This window comes from Lampetra fluviatilis, chromosome 17 (assembly GCF_964198595.1).
Source record: "Lampetra fluviatilis chromosome 17, kcLamFluv1.1, whole genome shotgun sequence".
NCBI classification, from domain to species: Eukaryota; Metazoa; Chordata; class Hyperoartia; order Petromyzontiformes; family Petromyzontidae; genus Lampetra; species Lampetra fluviatilis.
Window position 1 is genome coordinate 10,989,315 of NC_136291.1, and position 19,505 is coordinate 11,008,819.

At 46.0% G+C, this 19,505-nt stretch overlaps 1 protein-coding gene across 3 annotated transcripts in view; it reads left to right on the forward strand.

The window, feature by feature from the left end:
- LOC144936937 (protein naked cuticle homolog 2-like) overlaps positions 1-19,505 on the forward strand; it is a 109,977-nt gene that overhangs the window by 73,620 nt on the left and 16,852 nt on the right. The window contains exons 4-6 of one of the 3 annotated variants that reach the window (XM_078864177.1): positions 5,390-5,438; positions 10,123-10,232; positions 17,483-17,581. In XM_078864177.1, the coding sequence (XP_078720303.1) occupies positions 5,390-5,438; positions 10,123-10,232; positions 17,483-17,581 (258 nt within the window). The remainder of the gene's footprint in view (positions 1-5,389; positions 5,439-10,122; positions 10,233-17,482; positions 17,582-19,505) is intronic. The other 2 variants (XM_078864178.1, XM_078864179.1) reach the window with 2 other exon arrangements.

The window sequence follows — 19,505 nt, forward strand, 5'->3', positions numbered from 1 at the left end:
AGGCGATAGGGTTCGTCGTACTTCATCGGCTTGTTTAAAGTGCACGTCATGTCACCGATATTGTTGCGCGCAGCGTCTGGCTTCTGCCCGAGGGCTTTTTTCTCGTGCGAAATGCGGTGCAAACATAAACGCGCGTGCGGTGAGGCCATCAGTCAGGCGGCGGTCGTCCGCATCGTCCCCCTGGCCTCAGGGGTTCAGAGCTGCGTTTCCCCATCGTATAAAGCCATGCACGTGGCCGGAACATCATCGGTGTAATTGCGTGGTGTACGTTCGTCTGCAGTGTGCTAATCTGTTTCGGTAGACCGGCCACTGATTCTCTCTCTCTCCGACTGTTACATGCAATGCTTTAAAGTTTATGACACTGTAGTTAAAAAGATTAAATGTTTTTGATATGTAGTAGTATCCCTTATTTAACAAGATGGAATATAGTGCCGTTGAGACACTTAAAACAATGCCTCTTTCTGCAAGGGCAACCTGGGCGACATCAGATTATTTTAAATACCGTACACAAGAGCAACTTGTGTGCTGAATGCATTACACTGCAAACCCCGTTACCTCAATTCAATTCCTGGCCACAGATAGATTCTGAACGAGACCGATTCAATTCCAGGCCACAGCTACATTTTGAACGAGACCGATTCAATTCCTGGCACAGCTACATTCTGAACAGGGCCGATTCCCCCCAGCCCAGCCATGCTGTCACCAGTCCGTGCTGAACAGCAAGTATTGTCAAACACATCTCCATGGGGAAGCCGTAATTCGGAAGCGGATTGACAAAGGGCCCTATTTGTAGGTTGCAATTGTAGTTATTCAGTTTTGTTGTCAGGATCGTGTCACAAGACCAACGCAGAAGATCCAATGTTTTGATCTTTCACGAAGCTCATGGTCCATCCTACACCGCAACTAGCACAAACCATGACAGATTCGGATATCTGATGCACAAATAGAAAAATAAACACTCTCCAGTGTGCGACTATGGTCATCCAGAACAAACCGTACAACGTATAACGACGCAATGCCCAATCCACAAATCTGAAGGAGACATCGCAGCGATACACTCCGCTGCTCCTGGCGCTGTTATCTGGCTTGACCGCCTGAATGTGAGATTGTAGTTGCTGCTCTGCATCTACATCAGCCGTATGGAAGAAACGAGAGCAAACACCATCTGGAACTCCATCTGTTGGCGGAGTTTGATGTTGCCAGGGAATGTCCTCCGGTGGATGACACCACAGACATGCGTGCGTTTGGAGTCGTTCAAGAGTCTCGGCGCCACAACTCAACAGTGCTCATTCGTTCCCTGTGAAGAGCGGCACGCCAATCTATCAGTCATGTGTCTACCGTTATCGTTCTTTAGGCCACATTTGTAAACACGTGAAGAATAACATTTGGACATTTCTAAAAACCTAATTTGTGTTTAAAACTCACGATAATAGTTCATCGTTGTTGATTGCAGCTGCTGTTATTGTCACTGCTGTGTTCGTATCCGGCCAGTCGGCACTGTGGTTAGGACGCCCGTCTTGCAAGTGGACTGTTGCAAATTAAAATTCGCTTATCCGTGAGGGGTTCGTACAACGAGTTAGTTGGTGGATATCAGCATTGGTTTTCCAAGGATAGACTGGCACGTGCCAAAGTAATGGGGAATTGCCATTTCTAGCTCGGGCCCAGAAACATTTCGTCGAACACAATCCCCACAGTCATTTGGGCAGCGAGAAAAAATTGGAGACTTGCGCAGAAAATGGTTCTACACAACACGTGACCCCTGTAGAACGTAAACATGTTTCCCTTCCACTGTCACTCATTAAATACAATCCACGTTCTCTTTATCCCATCCAGCAGCGGCAGTGTCTCATGTCATAGCCACGAGGAACCTGCATTGAATAAAGTTCAAAACAGCCCCCAATGCTTTGGCGATGACGACTTGCAGTAATGCGGGCAAGTGCTTGGTGGTGACCTAATTAAACCAGTGTGTTTCATGGTCTCTTGAGCGTGCATGCTTCAGTGCATGCATGTGTACGCGTCTGTTGTTTTGTGGGGAGCAGTAGTGCGGTGGTTTAGTGCAGCTGCACTACGAACACAGGCACCCGAGTTCGATGCCCACTCACGGCTATTATCCAGTCAGTGGTGATTATCGGAATCGGTCATGGGCATCTCCTTGATCGGCTCAGTCTTAAATGAGTACCCGCTGCGGTGTGTGTGAACATCAGCAATGGGAAGATAAATCTGACCAGGCAGGCTTCATAGGTGCTCATTCATATCAGTTTGTTGAGGCTATATGGGGGAACTTTGTCTTTGTTGTAATCTACTACGTATAGAGCTATTAAAAATGTTTGCAGAACACTCCAAACACCCGCACGTATATTTTGGCAATGCACAAACTTTAACCTATTAAATATGTTTTAGATTGTTCGTAAAGGTGTCATAACGAATGTGGTATGTATGTTGAACTTCATTATGCCAATCGACACCCTGGCCGCGCTCACTAACGAGACGTTCCTTCTCGCGTGGTTTTTTTCCAGGTGAAATATTTGAGTAAAAAACATTTTCAAAAATAATTGATTTTGAACATCTATCCGGCGAGGTTGGCACGGGGTGCCAGCATTGTCCCGGCAACGTGAAGGTCACGAGTGAGTTCCAGTCCCTCTATGTGGATTGATTTAGCGCATCACCCTTTGCTGGGTCGTTAAATATGTGCACCGCTTTGTTGGAAGTCAACAAAGTGTCTATGCTACGGAACAGACCCAGTACCCGCCGCACGAATGTCTGATGTCTAGCAGTTGCCTAAGACAAGCCATTGGAGAGATGAGAGCCAGCCAAAGCTTGTTCAAACGTTTACATACTTGGATTTGTTTTCTCCGTCTTCCTTTTATTCATACACACAAGTTTACAAAACAGAGCAGATGGCGCCTAGCTGGTCGCGGTGTAAGTGTGCGAGCCACACGGAATGTCTCGCGTTGGGCTAATTGGTTCGATTGACCTCCAGCCGAGCGTCTAATGATGGGAATGACGCCTCTCACCCAGAGCGTATATATTTTTGGGAATTCTCAAAGCTGCTACATTTCAGATCAAGCTGTCACGGTTATTTATTTGTTAGTACTCACATTCAAGTTCTGTACTGTATAACATCTGTACCATCACGGGATACCCATGAAATGGAGCTGAGCAGCTGACTGCGCCCTTCCTGCTGATATAAATCAAATCTAAGAAACAAATAAATATACATTTACTATTTCATCGGCACTTTTATTCTAAATTTTCTTGTGAATAGAGCACTCATCCGAACGTGGTGCATTCTCCGTCAGAATGTTGTGCATTCGAATCCTAATTGAGAGTCGAGTCAACCCAATCTCCGACTCAGGCGGAAGGTTGGGGGGGCGGTTGATAGAACGAGTACCACATTGTATGAAGTCAAGCGAAGGAAGCCCTATGGAGAGACTGGTCACCGCTGTAGAAATACGTAATTTCCAGCACTGGCTCAGAATCGCCAACGTATATGAGTGGCCGTTCCGCGTTTGTTTTTTAGCGTAAAAAAAACACACACAAAATTGGGGTTTTTCATGGAAGGCTGCCCGCATTTACGATCTCAGGGAATTGGAATTGGCTTGGGTAGCGTTGAGGGGGGCGCATTACGATGCCCTTGAGGCGCTTTATGCCACCTCTAATGTGATTTCGTCTTGTTTCGTGTGGCCTATTTCTCCACAAAATGCCTTTATTAAACGTCCTGGGATTTCAAACAAAAATCGTTTGTGGTTGGGTTGAGGGGAGCGAAGAAAAAAAACACTTTGACTCAACAACTTCCAAATATGTTCATATTTATTGCGGTAACTGTCACGATTTGAAATATGCTTTTTGCAGAACAGTTTCCATTTTAACAATGAAGGCATACCACATGGGACTTGTTGTTGGTATGCGTAAACAATTGGACTTCAAATCCTTCTGAGCAGAAATGTGTGCGCGTACGTTTGTGTGGTCGACTCAGCCTCAAATGAGTACAGTACCTGGCGCCATGTGTAGACATCGCCACTAGGGAGAAAAAGGCGGCCGGACATGGCACTGGCCACTCACCCCCGAGTGTGCCTTGTTCACCTTCATAGGTGCTCGCTAACAACACTTGCCCCAACAGTCTGTTAAGGCTATACGGTGGATATTCCGTTTCTTTGTATGGAGTGAGGCATGAAGTGGTGGCGCAGTGGTTAATGCATTGCTTTTACTAACCCTGCGACTTTACTGCTTCGATTCCCAGCCACGGCTGACATCAGTGGTGAGTGCGATCTGAGCCAGTCTTGCCCCTCTCCCTCTTGGTTAACTCAGCCTTACATGCGTTCCCGGTGCAGTGTATGAACATGAGCACTGGGGCATGATGGTGATCACACACAGCTCTCACGTAGTCCTGAATTAACAAAACGTAAATCAATGGATCCACTTGTGATTGTTAAAGGGCTAGTTTGCGTCTCCATGCGTGCGAATGGGAATCCGTGTGCATGTCAGTAATCTTCCGTCGTCAGTGTTGTCAAGGACAGTTGTATAAATGTGCTGTGTACTTAAATCGAGGGCCAATCCCCAACCGTTAGACCACGATGTTGCTGTACTGTGCTGTTACAAGGCGGTGCTCTTGATGAACACGTGGAAGAGGTGTGTGCCACTATGATCGGCAATCACATTGAGAAACGGCGAAGTGAATGATGGTCGGACGTTATCTGAAACCTGAACGTTCGGGGATGGAACAATTCACCAACTCCCCCCCCGACCCATCACCCTCCATGGCCCAGTTGTACACAACATTCGGTATTCCCTCGTTATTCGCGAGGGATACGTTCCGGAGATGCTCCTGAATAGCAAATTTCACAGATAGTGATATTGGCCTACAAAAAAGCATATCTTTAAAAAGAATTACCTAAAATGAATATGTAAATAAGTAATTAAATGCATGCGAATTATCACAATAAAATTGATTATAATAAACATAAAGTAAATCAAGTTTAATATTAAAGTATTAAATAATAGTTTATCAATGAGATTACTATGAATTATAATGACGATGCTGCGCAGTAGAAGGATGCAGTGACGATGACCTCATCACTTGATCTGATCAGTTTCTCGCATCACATTCCCTCTCACCACTTTATCTCTCTCGATGCAGTCGTGTAGAGTTCCAGGTGTGATTCTCGGATAGCCAAAATCGCGGATTGCAAGTTGGTGAATAACGAGGGAATACACCACTGCACTTGCATTGAGAAACATTGATTCTTACCCACGTAATTTGATACGTGTAACTGTGAACGCGAGACGCGGTATTGATGTTTCGAAACAGCCCTCTACCCCGAATGCACGAGTTGGACAATATTTTATTGCACACGTTTAATCGCACGTTATCTGTCATTTGTGCGTTTAGGATGGAGTGAAGGATGGATATCGCTACTTGGACGAGGAATGCTCCGAAGGTGAGATACATTGTCATCAGCAACGTCACACGTGGCGCTATTTTTTCATATTGTGGCTGGGTGGCTCAGTATGGCTCTTTACCTTGTCAGAGCATGCAATTGCGATGACAGGCGCTGAGATCTTTGATTCGAAAGCAGGTTCTCAAGTGCTAGCGAGCGCTCAGCACGGTCACCAAAGACTGCATTTAAAAAGAATATAGTTTTTCATTTGGTTTTTCATTTTACAAAATAAAAAAATAATGTATATGTTTATTTGTCATGCGTTGAATATGCTTTCACATAACTCTGAGATCTGGCTCTGCTTTTAAGCAGTTTATGTATGTATATATGTATGTATATATGTTTATGTATGTATATATGTATGTATGTTGAAATTCTTTCGTGCTGTACGTAACCAGCCATGCTAATTGGAGATACGGGGGGAATGACAAAAAAAGAAGTAAAAAAAGCAGCTGTAAAGAAATGAGTTTTCAATCTGGATGATTTTAAAATGCATCGCTCCCAGCGGCTTCGTAATATCGGAAGGAAGAGCGTTCCAGACGGCCACAGAAGTGCATCTGAAAGCGCGCGATGCAGTGACCACCATCTTTGTTCGATGGTTTGCAAAAAGCCGCTGCGAGAATGGCCGGAGTTTTTGTGATGGTTCATGCTGCTTTCATGACAACAACAACAATGTCCATGCGATGATCTCTATTCTGCACCTCCATCTTCTCAATGTAACATTTTGACCGATTCGTTAAATATGCGCGCGTTATAAATTGTGTTTATTATTAATTTCGGGGCATATAAAACATGTTCACGCTAACGTGGATAAAGAAATCTAACATATTCTCTGGATTAAAACACGCCTTTTTCCCGCCTGTTTTTTAAAGCAAAAGCGAGCTTGCATCCTGTAAACCAGTTACATAGGGAAGCCTTCATCAAGCAGTGGATTAACACATGCTTTTGAATTATTATTCGTATTATTAAGTTGCATTTTGATTTTAAAATGCGTGTCTGTTGTGAGTGGTGTGGTCAACTTCAGTACTGGGGAGACAAGGGCAGGCTCTGTCACGTTGCCAGCCAAGTTACAGGCCTCCATAATGGTTCTAGCCCAGCTCTGGACTCCCTTCCCCCTCCTGGCTCCTACCCCTCCCCGACCACCTTTGTCTTCCCAATGCAACGAAGCCTCATTACTTTTCAGCCCCCCCCCCAACTACGATCAGGACTATCCCAACCCCTCCTTATGAACCCGCCTTGTTCTACCGGCATCAAAACTACACCACCTGCTTACAATAACCCACTTCTTAATTTCAAATCATTACCATCCTGTGCACAATTGTGTAATTGCTGTAAAGCGCCTTAGCAAAGATGTTAGATAAATCTTGATAAGTTAAGAAGATAAGTGCCAGGTGGGAGTGGAATCTATATTTCAACAAAAATGTACTCATTTATCCAGGAGAGCCCCACTGAGTCTCGATACCGATGAAAATACTGGACATATGAGAAAATGAGCTTTATAGTTCATGGGATTCCTCCAGTAGAAATACGTATTCTGATTCTGAGTCACGGCACATTTAATAAAACGGGACTGTGGTTGTGTGACGTCAAGAGTGTGGCTGCCCTGATGAGTTGTTATAGACTGGCCCTGCCATAGGAGTGTAGATTTTCCACCAGTAGCTTCGCACACGGCACCTTAAACCAAGATTCTGTAATAGATGTTGAAATAGGGGACCATTGTCTGGGCGTTGTTTGTGCCCATCTGCTCAGAATACATTAGCGATATGCAACAAAATAACTAAGCAGACATAAATACCTACTTCCAAGTATTTGTCTTTTCACATAAATAAGCGCATGGCTTTCTGGGGATAGGATCTTTTCAGCAGCATTGGTTAAATACAAGCAAAAACTCGAAACCAGTTTTGACATTCAGTGACTCGTCAGCAGAGTCAGGATTCCTTGAACCGATTTGGTGCATTTATCGTGAACGTCAGAATCTGTTTCAATTGGGCTCGATTGCAGGAATCACTGGCCGTGGAGACAGGGATCTGGTCCCCTTGATTGATTTGCTTCTCACCTAACCCTTGACCCTTTGTGTGATTCCAGACTGCCCGACTTCTCCTCCTTGTTTTCCTCTCCTGCTATCGTCTCATTTCTGTCTCCCTCTGCTGTCACCACCACGCCACCCCTTTACTAAATCTCCTTTTTATTTTCCAAGATCACAGCTGGGGATTGCAGTGAATTATGTTTATTATTTTTCCAATGTCCATACGGCCTGTATACTTTTTGGTTCTTTCGGTAAAGTCACGTAGGTAGAAAAATAAAATAAAAAATAATATCACGACGTTTCGATCGCAACACAAGTGGTCGTCCTCAGGCGGAAAAAAATATCCAGCAGTGGAACTGCTGAACCAGCGAGAGAGCTGTTACAACAAGAGGTTATTTATGTGGAGATGGGCAAGCAAGCAGGGTCTGCGCTGGAAAGGAATTCCATCCCCGGACGTAAGCACATCAGTTGTGTTAATGGGGGAGATTAGGGAAAGAGAGATTAGGGAGAGAGATATGAAATGAGCTTCCGTCGCCACATAAGAGTATCGTCCCCGCATATGCGCACAACAGCAGTGTTAATGGGAGATTAGCACTATGTTGATGGGAGAGATTAGGCAGGGAGATTAGGGGGATTAGTAAGTTAATGTCATTTCTATGTGTAACACAAGCTGCGCTATGAGGCAAGAGCGTCCACGCAAGGGAACCACCGCAACGGTGGTCGCGCCAGTGACACAGCCCATCATACAGCCAGAACCATCGATACATCGAGGCTAAGGGAACAGAAGTGGCCATGTTAGTGAGACCCCAATCCCGTTAATGCAGAGGCACCTAACAAGGCAATGCAACTCAGAGAGTCGGAGATAACAGCCAAACGGCAGGGAAGAATGGAAGCACCACAGCAAGTTACGACTTTGCTTGGTTAATAACGTCCTTCCAATGATTGCTCAGCTTATACCCATCTTCTCGGTTGAAATTGTCTCTGTGTTTATATATCTGGATGGCTTCATGGACAAATCTTTTATAGTAGCCCGAAGGTTTGCAAAGTACCTTGGTCTCGGAAAAAAACAATATCGTGCGCGCACACTGCGTTATAACCATGATCAGGCACTCCAGAGGTATTGGTTCTGCCGTATTTAAAATCTGCCTTGTGTTCGCAAACACAGTCCGAGACATGTCGTTTCGTTTCCCCAATGTAACTGCTGCCGTAGACACAACTTAGTTTGTAGACACCAGGGCAGTGGCGGCTCCTGCAAAATCTCTCAGGGGGGGCAAATGTCTGGATGATTTATAAGGATAAGGTCCACCCATGCAAAGGATAAATTAACAGCTTAAGCATGTAAAGGCAACTTCACTTCTTTAATATTAATGAAAAATAAAGTGACTCTTACAATACATCTTGTTTGTTTCTATACTCACTATTAATACAATCCACTCAAGTTTCTTTTATTAAAGATTCCACTAGGTGGCGACAAATAATATTGTTGGATGAAACGTGCTTACGTATGATGACGTAAGCACGTTAGTGCGAGCCTTCCCGGAAGCCATAGAGAATGCATTGCAGCGCCCCCCGTTCGAAAAAAAACATATTTGAATGTAAGTCTATGGGAACACTCGGGGCGATTCTCAGCCGGAGTGAAATCGCCCAAAAAGAGGCGGTACTCCACAGAACATGACATGACGCTGATTGGACTATATCCAGAGGCACAGTGACGGCTAGCGTGACTCTGTGGTTGAATGACATTGGTGGTGCGTCGCCCAATCGCCCTAATGAAGAAACCGCCCCTGCACCAGGGTATTGCATGTCAGGAATGACATCCTTCACAGATGGGATCAAATCACGGATTTTGTGTACTGTATTGAATCGGACCTGGATCTTGTGTTTGTTTAAGATTTTGGAAATCTTTTTAATAACACCTGCTATGTATGGCAAGTTGATAGTTTTATTGGGTCCTCAGATAGTTGTCTTCCCATGATTGGGGCTACAGCTTTGCTGATTGTGTGGTCTGAGTATCCATTCATCTTGAGGGCTTGGTGTACATGCTCCGGTTCACTGGCTAGGTGGCGCTGGTCGGAGATGCAGCGGGCCCTATGGTGTAGTGTTTTGATGAGGGAGTTCTTCTGGGCTGGATGGTGGTGGGAGTCAGGCTTTAGATAGGAATCCGTGTGGGTGGTTTTCCTGTAGACGGAATGTCCCAACGAGCCATCAGGCCTCTTCTCGATCAAAACATCCAGGAATGGTAGCTTGCCATCATTTTCCACCTTCCATGGTGAATTTGATGGATGGGTGTATGGAATTGATGTGGTTGAAAAAATGGTTCAGTGCTGGCAGGCCATGTGGCCAGATGACAAACGTGTCATCTATGTATCTCTTCCACAGGCCTGCATACGTTGGCCTTGCACACTTGCTGAACGTTGAAAGGCATAAAAAAAATAAAAGAGGATTTAATGGCTGCGTCAAAGCATTGGTGAATAGCTGGTTCGGATATCAGTCGCCACTGTTAGCCAAGGCCAGGAATCGAACTTAGGCTGCAGGTTAATTGGTGGGGCGTGCCAAACGCTATGCACCTCGCCACCAGTGTATTGATTTGCGCTTCAAAACTTAGGCAAGAGGTGGTTTGTACGAATTTGTGTTTGTTCGTGTTTTTGCATTGAGCAGTTTTCCAGAAGAGAGGGGAAGGATCAAGTCCCAGGCCTGTGGAGGAGGAGAAGCTGGGTTCTCATCCTGGTCCCTTGAACTCATCCTTCAAGAAACGGCTCAACTTTAACGTGAGTGCAAACAAAGACCCCCCGTGTAGCCTTAACAGGCTGTTGGGTGCAAGTGCTGTGAGCGAGCAGCACCTATGAGGGCCGGCACGGCACGCGAAGGGGTGGGTGGCCAACACCACGTCTCTGTCTCCCCAGTAGTGATGTCTACACACCCCACCAAGTACGCACGCACACATGTGCATGTGCGCGTGTGCACATACGCCCACGCAGAGACACTGGTGACCTCTTCAACCTTGCACTCTGGCAGGCGTAAGTGCTGATAATGAACACCAATTAAGGACAGCATCGCACATGAGAGGCTGGTGTCCAGCAACATGCCTGGCTGCCTTTGTCTCTCCGCTGCTGATGGTCACACAATGCACTAGTTATTCATTTACACCTAGGCTGACCAAGGAGAGACAATTGGCATTGATATGTGTGGCCATTAATTGAACCCAGGTCTTCAGGATTGTAGCGCAGTGTGCTATTCTCTATGTATGTTGAACTTATGTTGCACCGTACGTAGCCAACCGTGCTAATCGACACGCACACACCCACTCTGGACCGACGCACACCCACACTTGCATGGCAGTAATAATAATTATTAATTAAAACCTTTGCCAATTCATTTTTGGACGAAGGGTGTCGTGGGAGTTACGTGGCCATATTTGAACACGTTCAGATATCACTTACCAATTATGTTAGCCATGGTTGTGGTTCGATATAGATTACTTACTTGCACACACAACTCATTTAGTCAGCCTCTTCGCTTGCACAAATCATGAAATTCCGGAATTTGGACTGCCCGTCAGCCAATGACATCTGAGCTTGAGGTAACACGTGCGTGTTTTTACCCCACACTGTCACAGTGCCACCTGCTTAGATGATTGTACCCGTGACGATTACGTGTGTGCGTGTTCATGTGCATGACTGTGGGGAGCAGTGGAATCGTGGTTTAGCGCTCTGGCCTACCAACCCAGCAACCCGAGATAGATTTCCGCTCACGGCCAACATTAGTGACGATTATCTGAACCAATCATGGGCCTCCCCTACGTTGACTCAGCCTCAAATTAGTGCGAGTTGTGGAACGTGAACATCGCCACGAGGAAAACAACGGTGGCTGGGCGTGGTGCTCGCCACTCACCCGCTCGTGTGCCACCCCAGCCTTCATCATTTCTGCTGCTTGCGAACAGCATTTGCCAAAACAGTTTGTTTCGCCTATAAGGGGGGGTGTTTGTATTTGTCTTGTATGACTGTAAGGTGCAGGAGCTCATTGGTTATCGCACTGCACTACCATCCTGGTGACCTGCATTTGAGTCCTAGCAAAATACATCGGCGGCATGCGATGTCTAAGACTGCTCTAGGCGTTTCCTAGGTTGACTCAGCCATAAATGAGTACCTGCGTCAGTGTGTGAATGCCGACACTGCGGAGATAAAGTAGGCCTGGTATGTTGCTGCGCTGATTTTAGGTGCTCCCTAAAAGCACGCGCCTCCTGTGGTCCACGAGGCTAATCTCAGCGTGTCCATGTGGCAGTGCTATTATGTCCACGCGGATTGCGTGTGTGCTCTGCGTGGGTTCTCTATTTTTTTAACCACAATACTGGCGATTATCTCAACCAGTCCTGGCCATACCCTAGGTCAACTCAGCCTTAAATGAGTACCTGGTGCAGGGTGTAAACATCAGTGGGTGGACAGAGCCGGCTCGGCGTGGTGCTGACCACTCCATCACGTTGCGTACCGTGCCAGCCTTCATCGATACTCGCAGGAAGCACTTAACGCTTTGGTTTTTGCAGCCAATATCGCATTTTGCAATAGATTTTTGTGTTAGGTCACGTAGTCATCTGGCCACATTAATTTATGAACAGTTCCCACGAACAAATTTAGCAATCGGATGTACGTATGTACGTAGAACTTCTTTCACACAGTACGTAGCTAACTGTGCTAATCATAGATTTATCTAAAATGCAGCCATCAGATGTATCTAATTGCTACATTTGGTTGGAAATTTTTATTTTAAACTTTACAGTGAGCTAAAACCAGAACAATTGGCTTATTAAACTCTGTCGGCGTAGGTGCAGTTAAGGAACACCAATTAAGGGCAGCATGGTGCCAAGCAACATGCCTGGTTGCCTTCATCTCTCCAGTGCTGATTGTCACACGCTGGACTATGTATAGGGTACCGTTGTGACAAGATGTTAACTACCTCACCTGGCATGCAGGAGCTCGTGGGTTAAGTCCCGACCCTGACACCTGTATATTTGGAGTTTGTGTGTTCTCCCCGTGGATGGATTCTTCTCTGGGTCTTCCGTTTTTTCCTTCCACATTTATACAGATGCGTTTATAGTATTTGGCTGCTCTAAATTTACAAGTTATAAGCCACTTCGTTGAGCTATCATTTGTGGCGAGGTCGCTTCTAGAAAAGAGCTACATAGCTCAGTGGGCCTTACCTCGTAAAATAAAAAAGGTATTCATTTAAATCTGAGCTGACCAAGGAGAGACAATTTCCGTTGATATGCATGGCCATTGATTGAACCCAGGCCTCCAGGATTTTAGCACAGTGTGCTAATCCCCATGCCACCAATCTATATCGACACACACACCCACACTTACATGGTAGTCATGATAATTATACATTAAGGCTCTTTGCCAATTCATTGTTGGACGAAGTTCTACCGACACTGTAACATCGTGGGAATTATGTGGCCATAATTGAACATGCTGTTCAGTGCATGTTGGTGAAGGGGGACCAAGGAGCAGTTTAGATATCACTTACCAATGATGCGAGCCATATTCTATGGTTCTTTCGGTAAAGTCACATAGATTATTTTTTTATAACAATAAAAGAATAAGAATGAAAATAAAATAAAACAAAACAAAAATAAAATTCACGACGTTTCGGAGGCAACACAAGTCTCCTTCATCAGGTGGGACCGTCACAGCCGAATTAGCTGCATCAAGTGAAGCAATGATTCAAGATGTAATCCCTTATAAGCAAGTTGAAGGGAGGTGGAGAGGGGGGGGGGAGAGCTTATCAGGCTGTGGTAGCCTGATAAGCTCTCCCCCCCCCCTCTCCACCTCCCTTCAACTTGCTTATAAGGGATTACATCTTGAATCATTGCTTCACTTGATGCAGCTAATTCGGCTGTGACGGTCCCACCTGATGAAGGAGACTTGTGTTGCCTCCGAAACGTCGTGAATTTTATTTTTGTTTTGTTTTATTTTACTTTCATTAATTTTAATGTTTTTACCTACGTGACTTTACCGAAAAAACCTGAGAATATGAATCATTGCAGTCACGAAAGCTTCAAATCTAGAATGAAAATAAAGTGAATACAAAAAGAATATGAATGATTTTATTTCATTATTTTTTATTCACTTTATTTTCATTTTTATTTTTATTATTTTATTGTTATCATTTTTCTATTTACGTGACTTTACCGAAAGAACCATAGAATATGATTTCCTGCAGTCACAAAAGTTTTTAGTCAAGATGTGAGCCATGGCTGGGATTTGAAATCAGACCACATACTTTCACACGTGTACACCGCGTGACAATTTAATTTGGTTGGCTGCGTCGGGTGCTGAAGGGTTCTTAACAACACAAATGTCTTCAAATCATTGCGCGGCCTAACTAACAACTATGACTTGTAACAGCACTTGCCCCGACAGTCTGTTAAAGGCTGTATGGGGGATCGTTGTCTTAGTATGCTGTGTATTTGTATCATTGTTTGTGTGTGTGTTTTTCCTTTCCCTCTTATGTTTGCTTACACTTACACGCGTTTGACTTTCTCGGTATATATTAGTCTTTGTGCATGCATCGGCACCAACACGCAAAGTCGCATTCGGACGTTCACCGCAAACAGAAGCTCCTGCACACGGCACCGGCACGAATTAGGCACACAACGTCCAACCACAAAATACGCCTCAGTATGATTTATATATTCCTGAGGGAGATGGACTTTTGGCAGATTGCAAAATCTAATCACCCCCCCACACCCCCCTATATATAAAGAGGAATGTTCCATTACTAACCACCAACATATGAGGGCACTCTTAATAATTTGCCCTCGCAAGGGATTCACAACTGTGAGCAAATGACACAGCAACATTATTTGGTTCTTTCGGTAAAGTCACGTAGATAGAAAAATAATAATATTATTACTTTTCGACATAGCAGAACTTTAATTTACCGAACTCGAAAAATACTTTAAAACAAACTTGGCTCGAACCTTCTCCTGATTGCCAGAGCAAGCAAGGCGGTTTGACCTTTGTGCCATTCCACCTAAATAGGCGCTCGCTAACAGCAAATAATCTCCATGGGTGTGCTGTGTTTAGAACATTCGAATCGAGCGTACGTTGCAACTTCACATTTCAGTCCAGGGTAAACTCAGGCCATAATCCCTCTGGGGACGATTAAATAAGTACCACTTTGAAGGACATCAAACAGCGGTAGTCTTATGAATAGACTGGATACCGCCATGGGAATGTGGAATTCCCATCGCTGGATGTCTAATTGCAGTGGCAGATGAGTGCCACCCCAATTCCCACATTAACAAAGACAAACTCTGAAGTTTACTTGACTCCTACTAATAATAATCACACGTACAGCATCTATATATATGCGAGCACATCTCAGGATGCTGTGAAAAACTGGGGAGACAATCAGGTTAAAGCAAGGAAAAGAGCCGGGGGGGGGGGGGGGGACGGATGGGAGCGATGTCGCAGCCTCATCCAGGGCAGAACAAGAACGGAGCAGAAGCCCGGTCAAAGCGTCAGAAGAGGCTGCACAGCAGAGCCGGGCAACGGGGCGGCGAGCGAGGGGAGAACACGGGACGGGACTCCAGGGCAGATGACGACACTACACACAATCGGCGCTGACAAGGCAGAGATCTGCCGAAACCGTATGCTGCCCCTGTCTGGCAATTTCTATCCACACAAATCCGGACACCCAAAGTGTACCGAGGACAAATCTGCGATCAATGGGTGACAGAGCTTCCAGTGTAGTCAGGCGCCTCGTTTGTGGAACGTCTTGCTCCGGTCCCTTAGGGATGCTCCGACAGTCGAGGTTTTTAGGGCTCGTTTAAAAACACGTTTAATTTCTCTTGCATATCCATCTGTGCGGGGTTGTTTTGCTCTTAGTGTTAATGTTAAGTTTTTTTTATTACTGGCATTGAATTGTAAAGCGCTGTGAGGCCTCGTGTGAATGGCGATATGTAACATTTATTTTTATTTACTTAGTAGGCATGGCAGCATCTAGGCCTGTGGGCCAATTGCCACCAAAGTTTATGGGTCCAGCATCATCAGCATCCAGAGGCTTTTGGCCCCGGTAGTCCATGAACAACATATCGCTGTTTCACGTACGAAGAAAGCACTGCCGAAGGCCAAATTCACGCATCTGATCTCATCAGATCTTGGGAGATTTGGTATGCTGGGCCTGGGCTCGTGATTGGATGACAGACCACCAATGCTTTGCAGGTGTTGTAGGCATATTATTGTTGTCTATGAGGTGGCAAGCAGACGAACATTCACATGTAGATTGCATTTATTTTGTCTGTCTGCGGATATAAATGATGTTTGCGGAGCCTTGAGTCTTATCCCCTCGTATGTATGGGTTTTCTCTGGTCATGCAAATGTCCTCCCACGTGCCAAATAACCATTAACGGCACAGTGGTCGAACACCCCAATATGGAACCCTCCTGAAAAAGAGCCGTGATGCGCAGTGAGACTTTCCTGGGTACATAATCGGCATATCTTTACGTGTCTTTGAAGTTTGGTTAGCGCGTTGTGTTTTTACTACAATTATATTTCAATCCTGACGATGCACACTCGTGTGTGTGTGTGTGCATATATATGTACAACATCAGTTGAGATTGGTGTCTGAAAACCTCGCATGGACCTCTGTTAGTTGAGCTCATACTGAAAAGAAGTTCAGCGCCTGATGCCTTGTGTCAATATCGGCACTCTGCAGATCACAGGCGGCAAGGCACTTGGCGTGGCATTGCCACCCTGCCGTGAGCTGTTCTCCGTAATTGCTGTTTGCGCTCCGGATTTGTCCCAGTGGTCTACCCAGACACAGAGAGGGGAATCGCGAGCGTGCATTGCATGCGAGTGTGTCCTGGTGTGCGCATGTGCACGGCGTGCGAGTGTGTCCTGGTGTGCGCATGTGCACGGCGTGCGAGTGTGTCCTTGTGTGCGCATGTGCACGGCATGCGAGTGTGTCCTGGTGTGCGCATGTGCACGGCATGCGAGTGTGTCCTGGTGTGCGCATGTGCACGGCATGCGCGGCGCAAACACACACTGCGGTGACCCAGTGATTAGTACGCTGCGCTACGAACCCCGGCAAACCGAGTTGGAATCCTGCTCACGACCAACACCAGTGACGATTATCTGAGCCGGTCCTGGGCCTCCCCTTGGTCGACTCAGCTTTAAATCTCCACCGAGTGCGGTGTGCTGTAAACATCATTATGAAGACAAAGGCGGCCGGGCATGATGCTGACCACCCAACCCCTCGTGTGCCATGACAGCCTTCATAAATGCTCGCTAATAGCACTTTCCCCAAAAGTCTGTTTCGACTATATGGGGGATCTTTGTCTTGTGTGCATGCGTATCCATCATAAACCTGCGATTGATTCCTGCTCATGGCCAACATCAGTGGTTTTTATCTGAACTGAACCTGGGCCTTCCCTAGTTCGACTCAGTGTTAAGAGAATGTCCTGCCTGGTACTGTGTGGAAATATAACTGGGTAGAGAGGTGGCTGGGTATGGCTCTGGCCAAGTCATCCCTGCCAGCCTTCACAGCTGCTCACTCACAGCAATTGCCCCAAATGTCTATATACCCATATGGGATGTGTTTTGTCTTTGAGTTTGTGGTTCAGGGAGTCTGGTGAGCTGCATTTGATTCCCATTCAAACACATTCATGACATGCGGTATCCGAAAATACCCTTGGTTAACTCAACCCAAAATGAGTACCTGGTGCTGTATGCAAACATCAGTGTAGGCGATACAAAGGTGGCTGGACATTGTTCTGTGCGCACCACCCCTCGTGCACCATTTAGGCCTTAATGTGTGCTGATTGAATTGTAACAACAAAAATCTGCAAGCTGATTAATCTAATGAAGGCAGTTCTCAATCTGTGCATACTGCCAGCGTGGACGTTGGCTGATGTTGATGTTGAAGTAAGGCACTTGTCAGATGGATATTTCGACGGGTATGAGGAGGATCCTTTTGCGTGTGCGTGTCTGTGTGTGTGTGTTCTTGACTTGTGTGAAAGCAGGAGATGGAATGTGATGTTTCAGTGGCTGAGGGCAACAGGCAGGAATGGACCTTTACGCTCTATGACTTTGACAACAGTGGGAAAGTGACTCGGGAGGTAAGCTGCACTATTATTACGGGCCGGGGGACGGCGGGGGGTGGGGGCTTAATTCCTCACTGAATATTTCCCAGGTCGTTGGTAGATAACTACATGATGAGTAGCGAGCGCGTATGCTGGATGCGGTGAATGGAATTAATTTCCGGGTCGCCAACCCAGACAGACCTGGCTGAAATTAAACTTTTGCTTACAGAGCTCTACACTGTCATCTGCTTCAGTTCAATGCGATTGAATCCAATGCCGTGTATTTAATCAGATCAATTGTTGACATTCATCCTCTCTCTTTGATATCATACATACGTGGAACCATTGTTGCGCTGGAAAATCATCATCAATCAGCCATGGTCAATCCACTGCTGGATGAAGGCCTAGTCGAGCTGGTATCACCTCTCACGATCCTGCGATGTAACAATCCATCGAGCATCTGGAAAATATTCCCAAATAAATAAAACAATAACAAATCTGCTGTCCCATTGAATAAGCATAATTGACAGGCTCAAACAAGCATGAAAACGTGCTTATTCATAAGCCTGTTGATGGCTCTGTCCTAGGAGTGAATATTCCGACATTCCCTTGGCAATGGCCACTCCCGGCATAGGATAATCACCGTGGATTACACCACACAGCGGTACTGATTTCATTGACCCCATGAGGATGTGGGCCCTGTCAATTCCCAAGTGGGCACTGAAGGGTTCTGTCACTGTCCCACCTGGCCGGTGGAGTGTGATCTCCGTTGAAGGCCGCACTTCACCGGATTCATGACAGCCGAAACACAACGGGGTGCCACGGTGGCGATGTTAACAACCTCGCCTGGTATGCAGGAGGTCGTGGGTTCGATCCGTACCCTGACGCCTGCTGTATATTTGGAGTTTGTGTGTCTCTCTCTCCGTGGTCGCGTGGACTTTTCTCTGGGTCCTCCGCTTTGTCCCTCCACATTTAGAATCAACGTGCATTCAGAGTATTTGGCTGTTATAAATTTCCACGTGATAAGCCACTTCGTTGAGTTATCATTCGTGGCCAGGTCGCTTCTGAAAAAGGGACGTATATCTCAGTGGGCCTTACCTGGTAAAATAAAAAAAAAGTTTAGTTTTTAGTTTAGTTTACATCGTCGCTTTGGCGATTTCCGCCACTGCTGGTAACGGAGACGTTGGAACGTGTTTTGCTCCCCCAGTGAAATCAGACAAAGCGTGAACCTCCGCCAAGATGTGAATGTTGCTCTCCCAGCCGATCTGTTCTCTCTATTTCGTCGGTCTGCCTGCAAGAAGGGCCATTGCCTCAAACATTAGCCGAGTGTATACTGTGTATACGTGTCGTTAGAAGTGATGAAGGGGCGGTGATGTTTTTGTGCTTCGTACCCCTATACAATACAATACATTACCTTAATCTTTACATGCTGTGTGCTGCGTATATAAAATAATCATAATATAAAACCCACACACGCACGTTTTCAAAACGGCTCCAGTTTAAACCAACCCACGTGCAAACGACTCTCCCAACAGAGGCCATGAAACTGCACAAATCTCCAGCAGCAGGCAACGTGGGGCATGGATTCCTCCAGTTCGCAAATGCAACGCGTGCCTTGCATTAAACCGAGCTTTACTGGAGTCAGGTGTGGGCAGACTCATTACCCTTCCCCGAACGTTAGGCTGCATTTTCCTCCGACATTGTGTTTCCATGTTGGTTTACAAGCCACATGTTGTACTGCACACACTCATTTTGTTTAACGGAGCAATGAAACGAAACTGGCTTTGTTTTTGCCTCGAAAGTAAGCCTCTGGATTGACTGGCTGTGTTCCAGTTATCAGGTTTACCATGGTAGGAGATGGCTGAATAGCCCAGGCGGGCCCATAATGGGCCTTGCCAGCGCACTCAGTTGGGCACCACTTAAACCCTGGGTTCAAGTCCAGACAGCTGCTGATTAATGA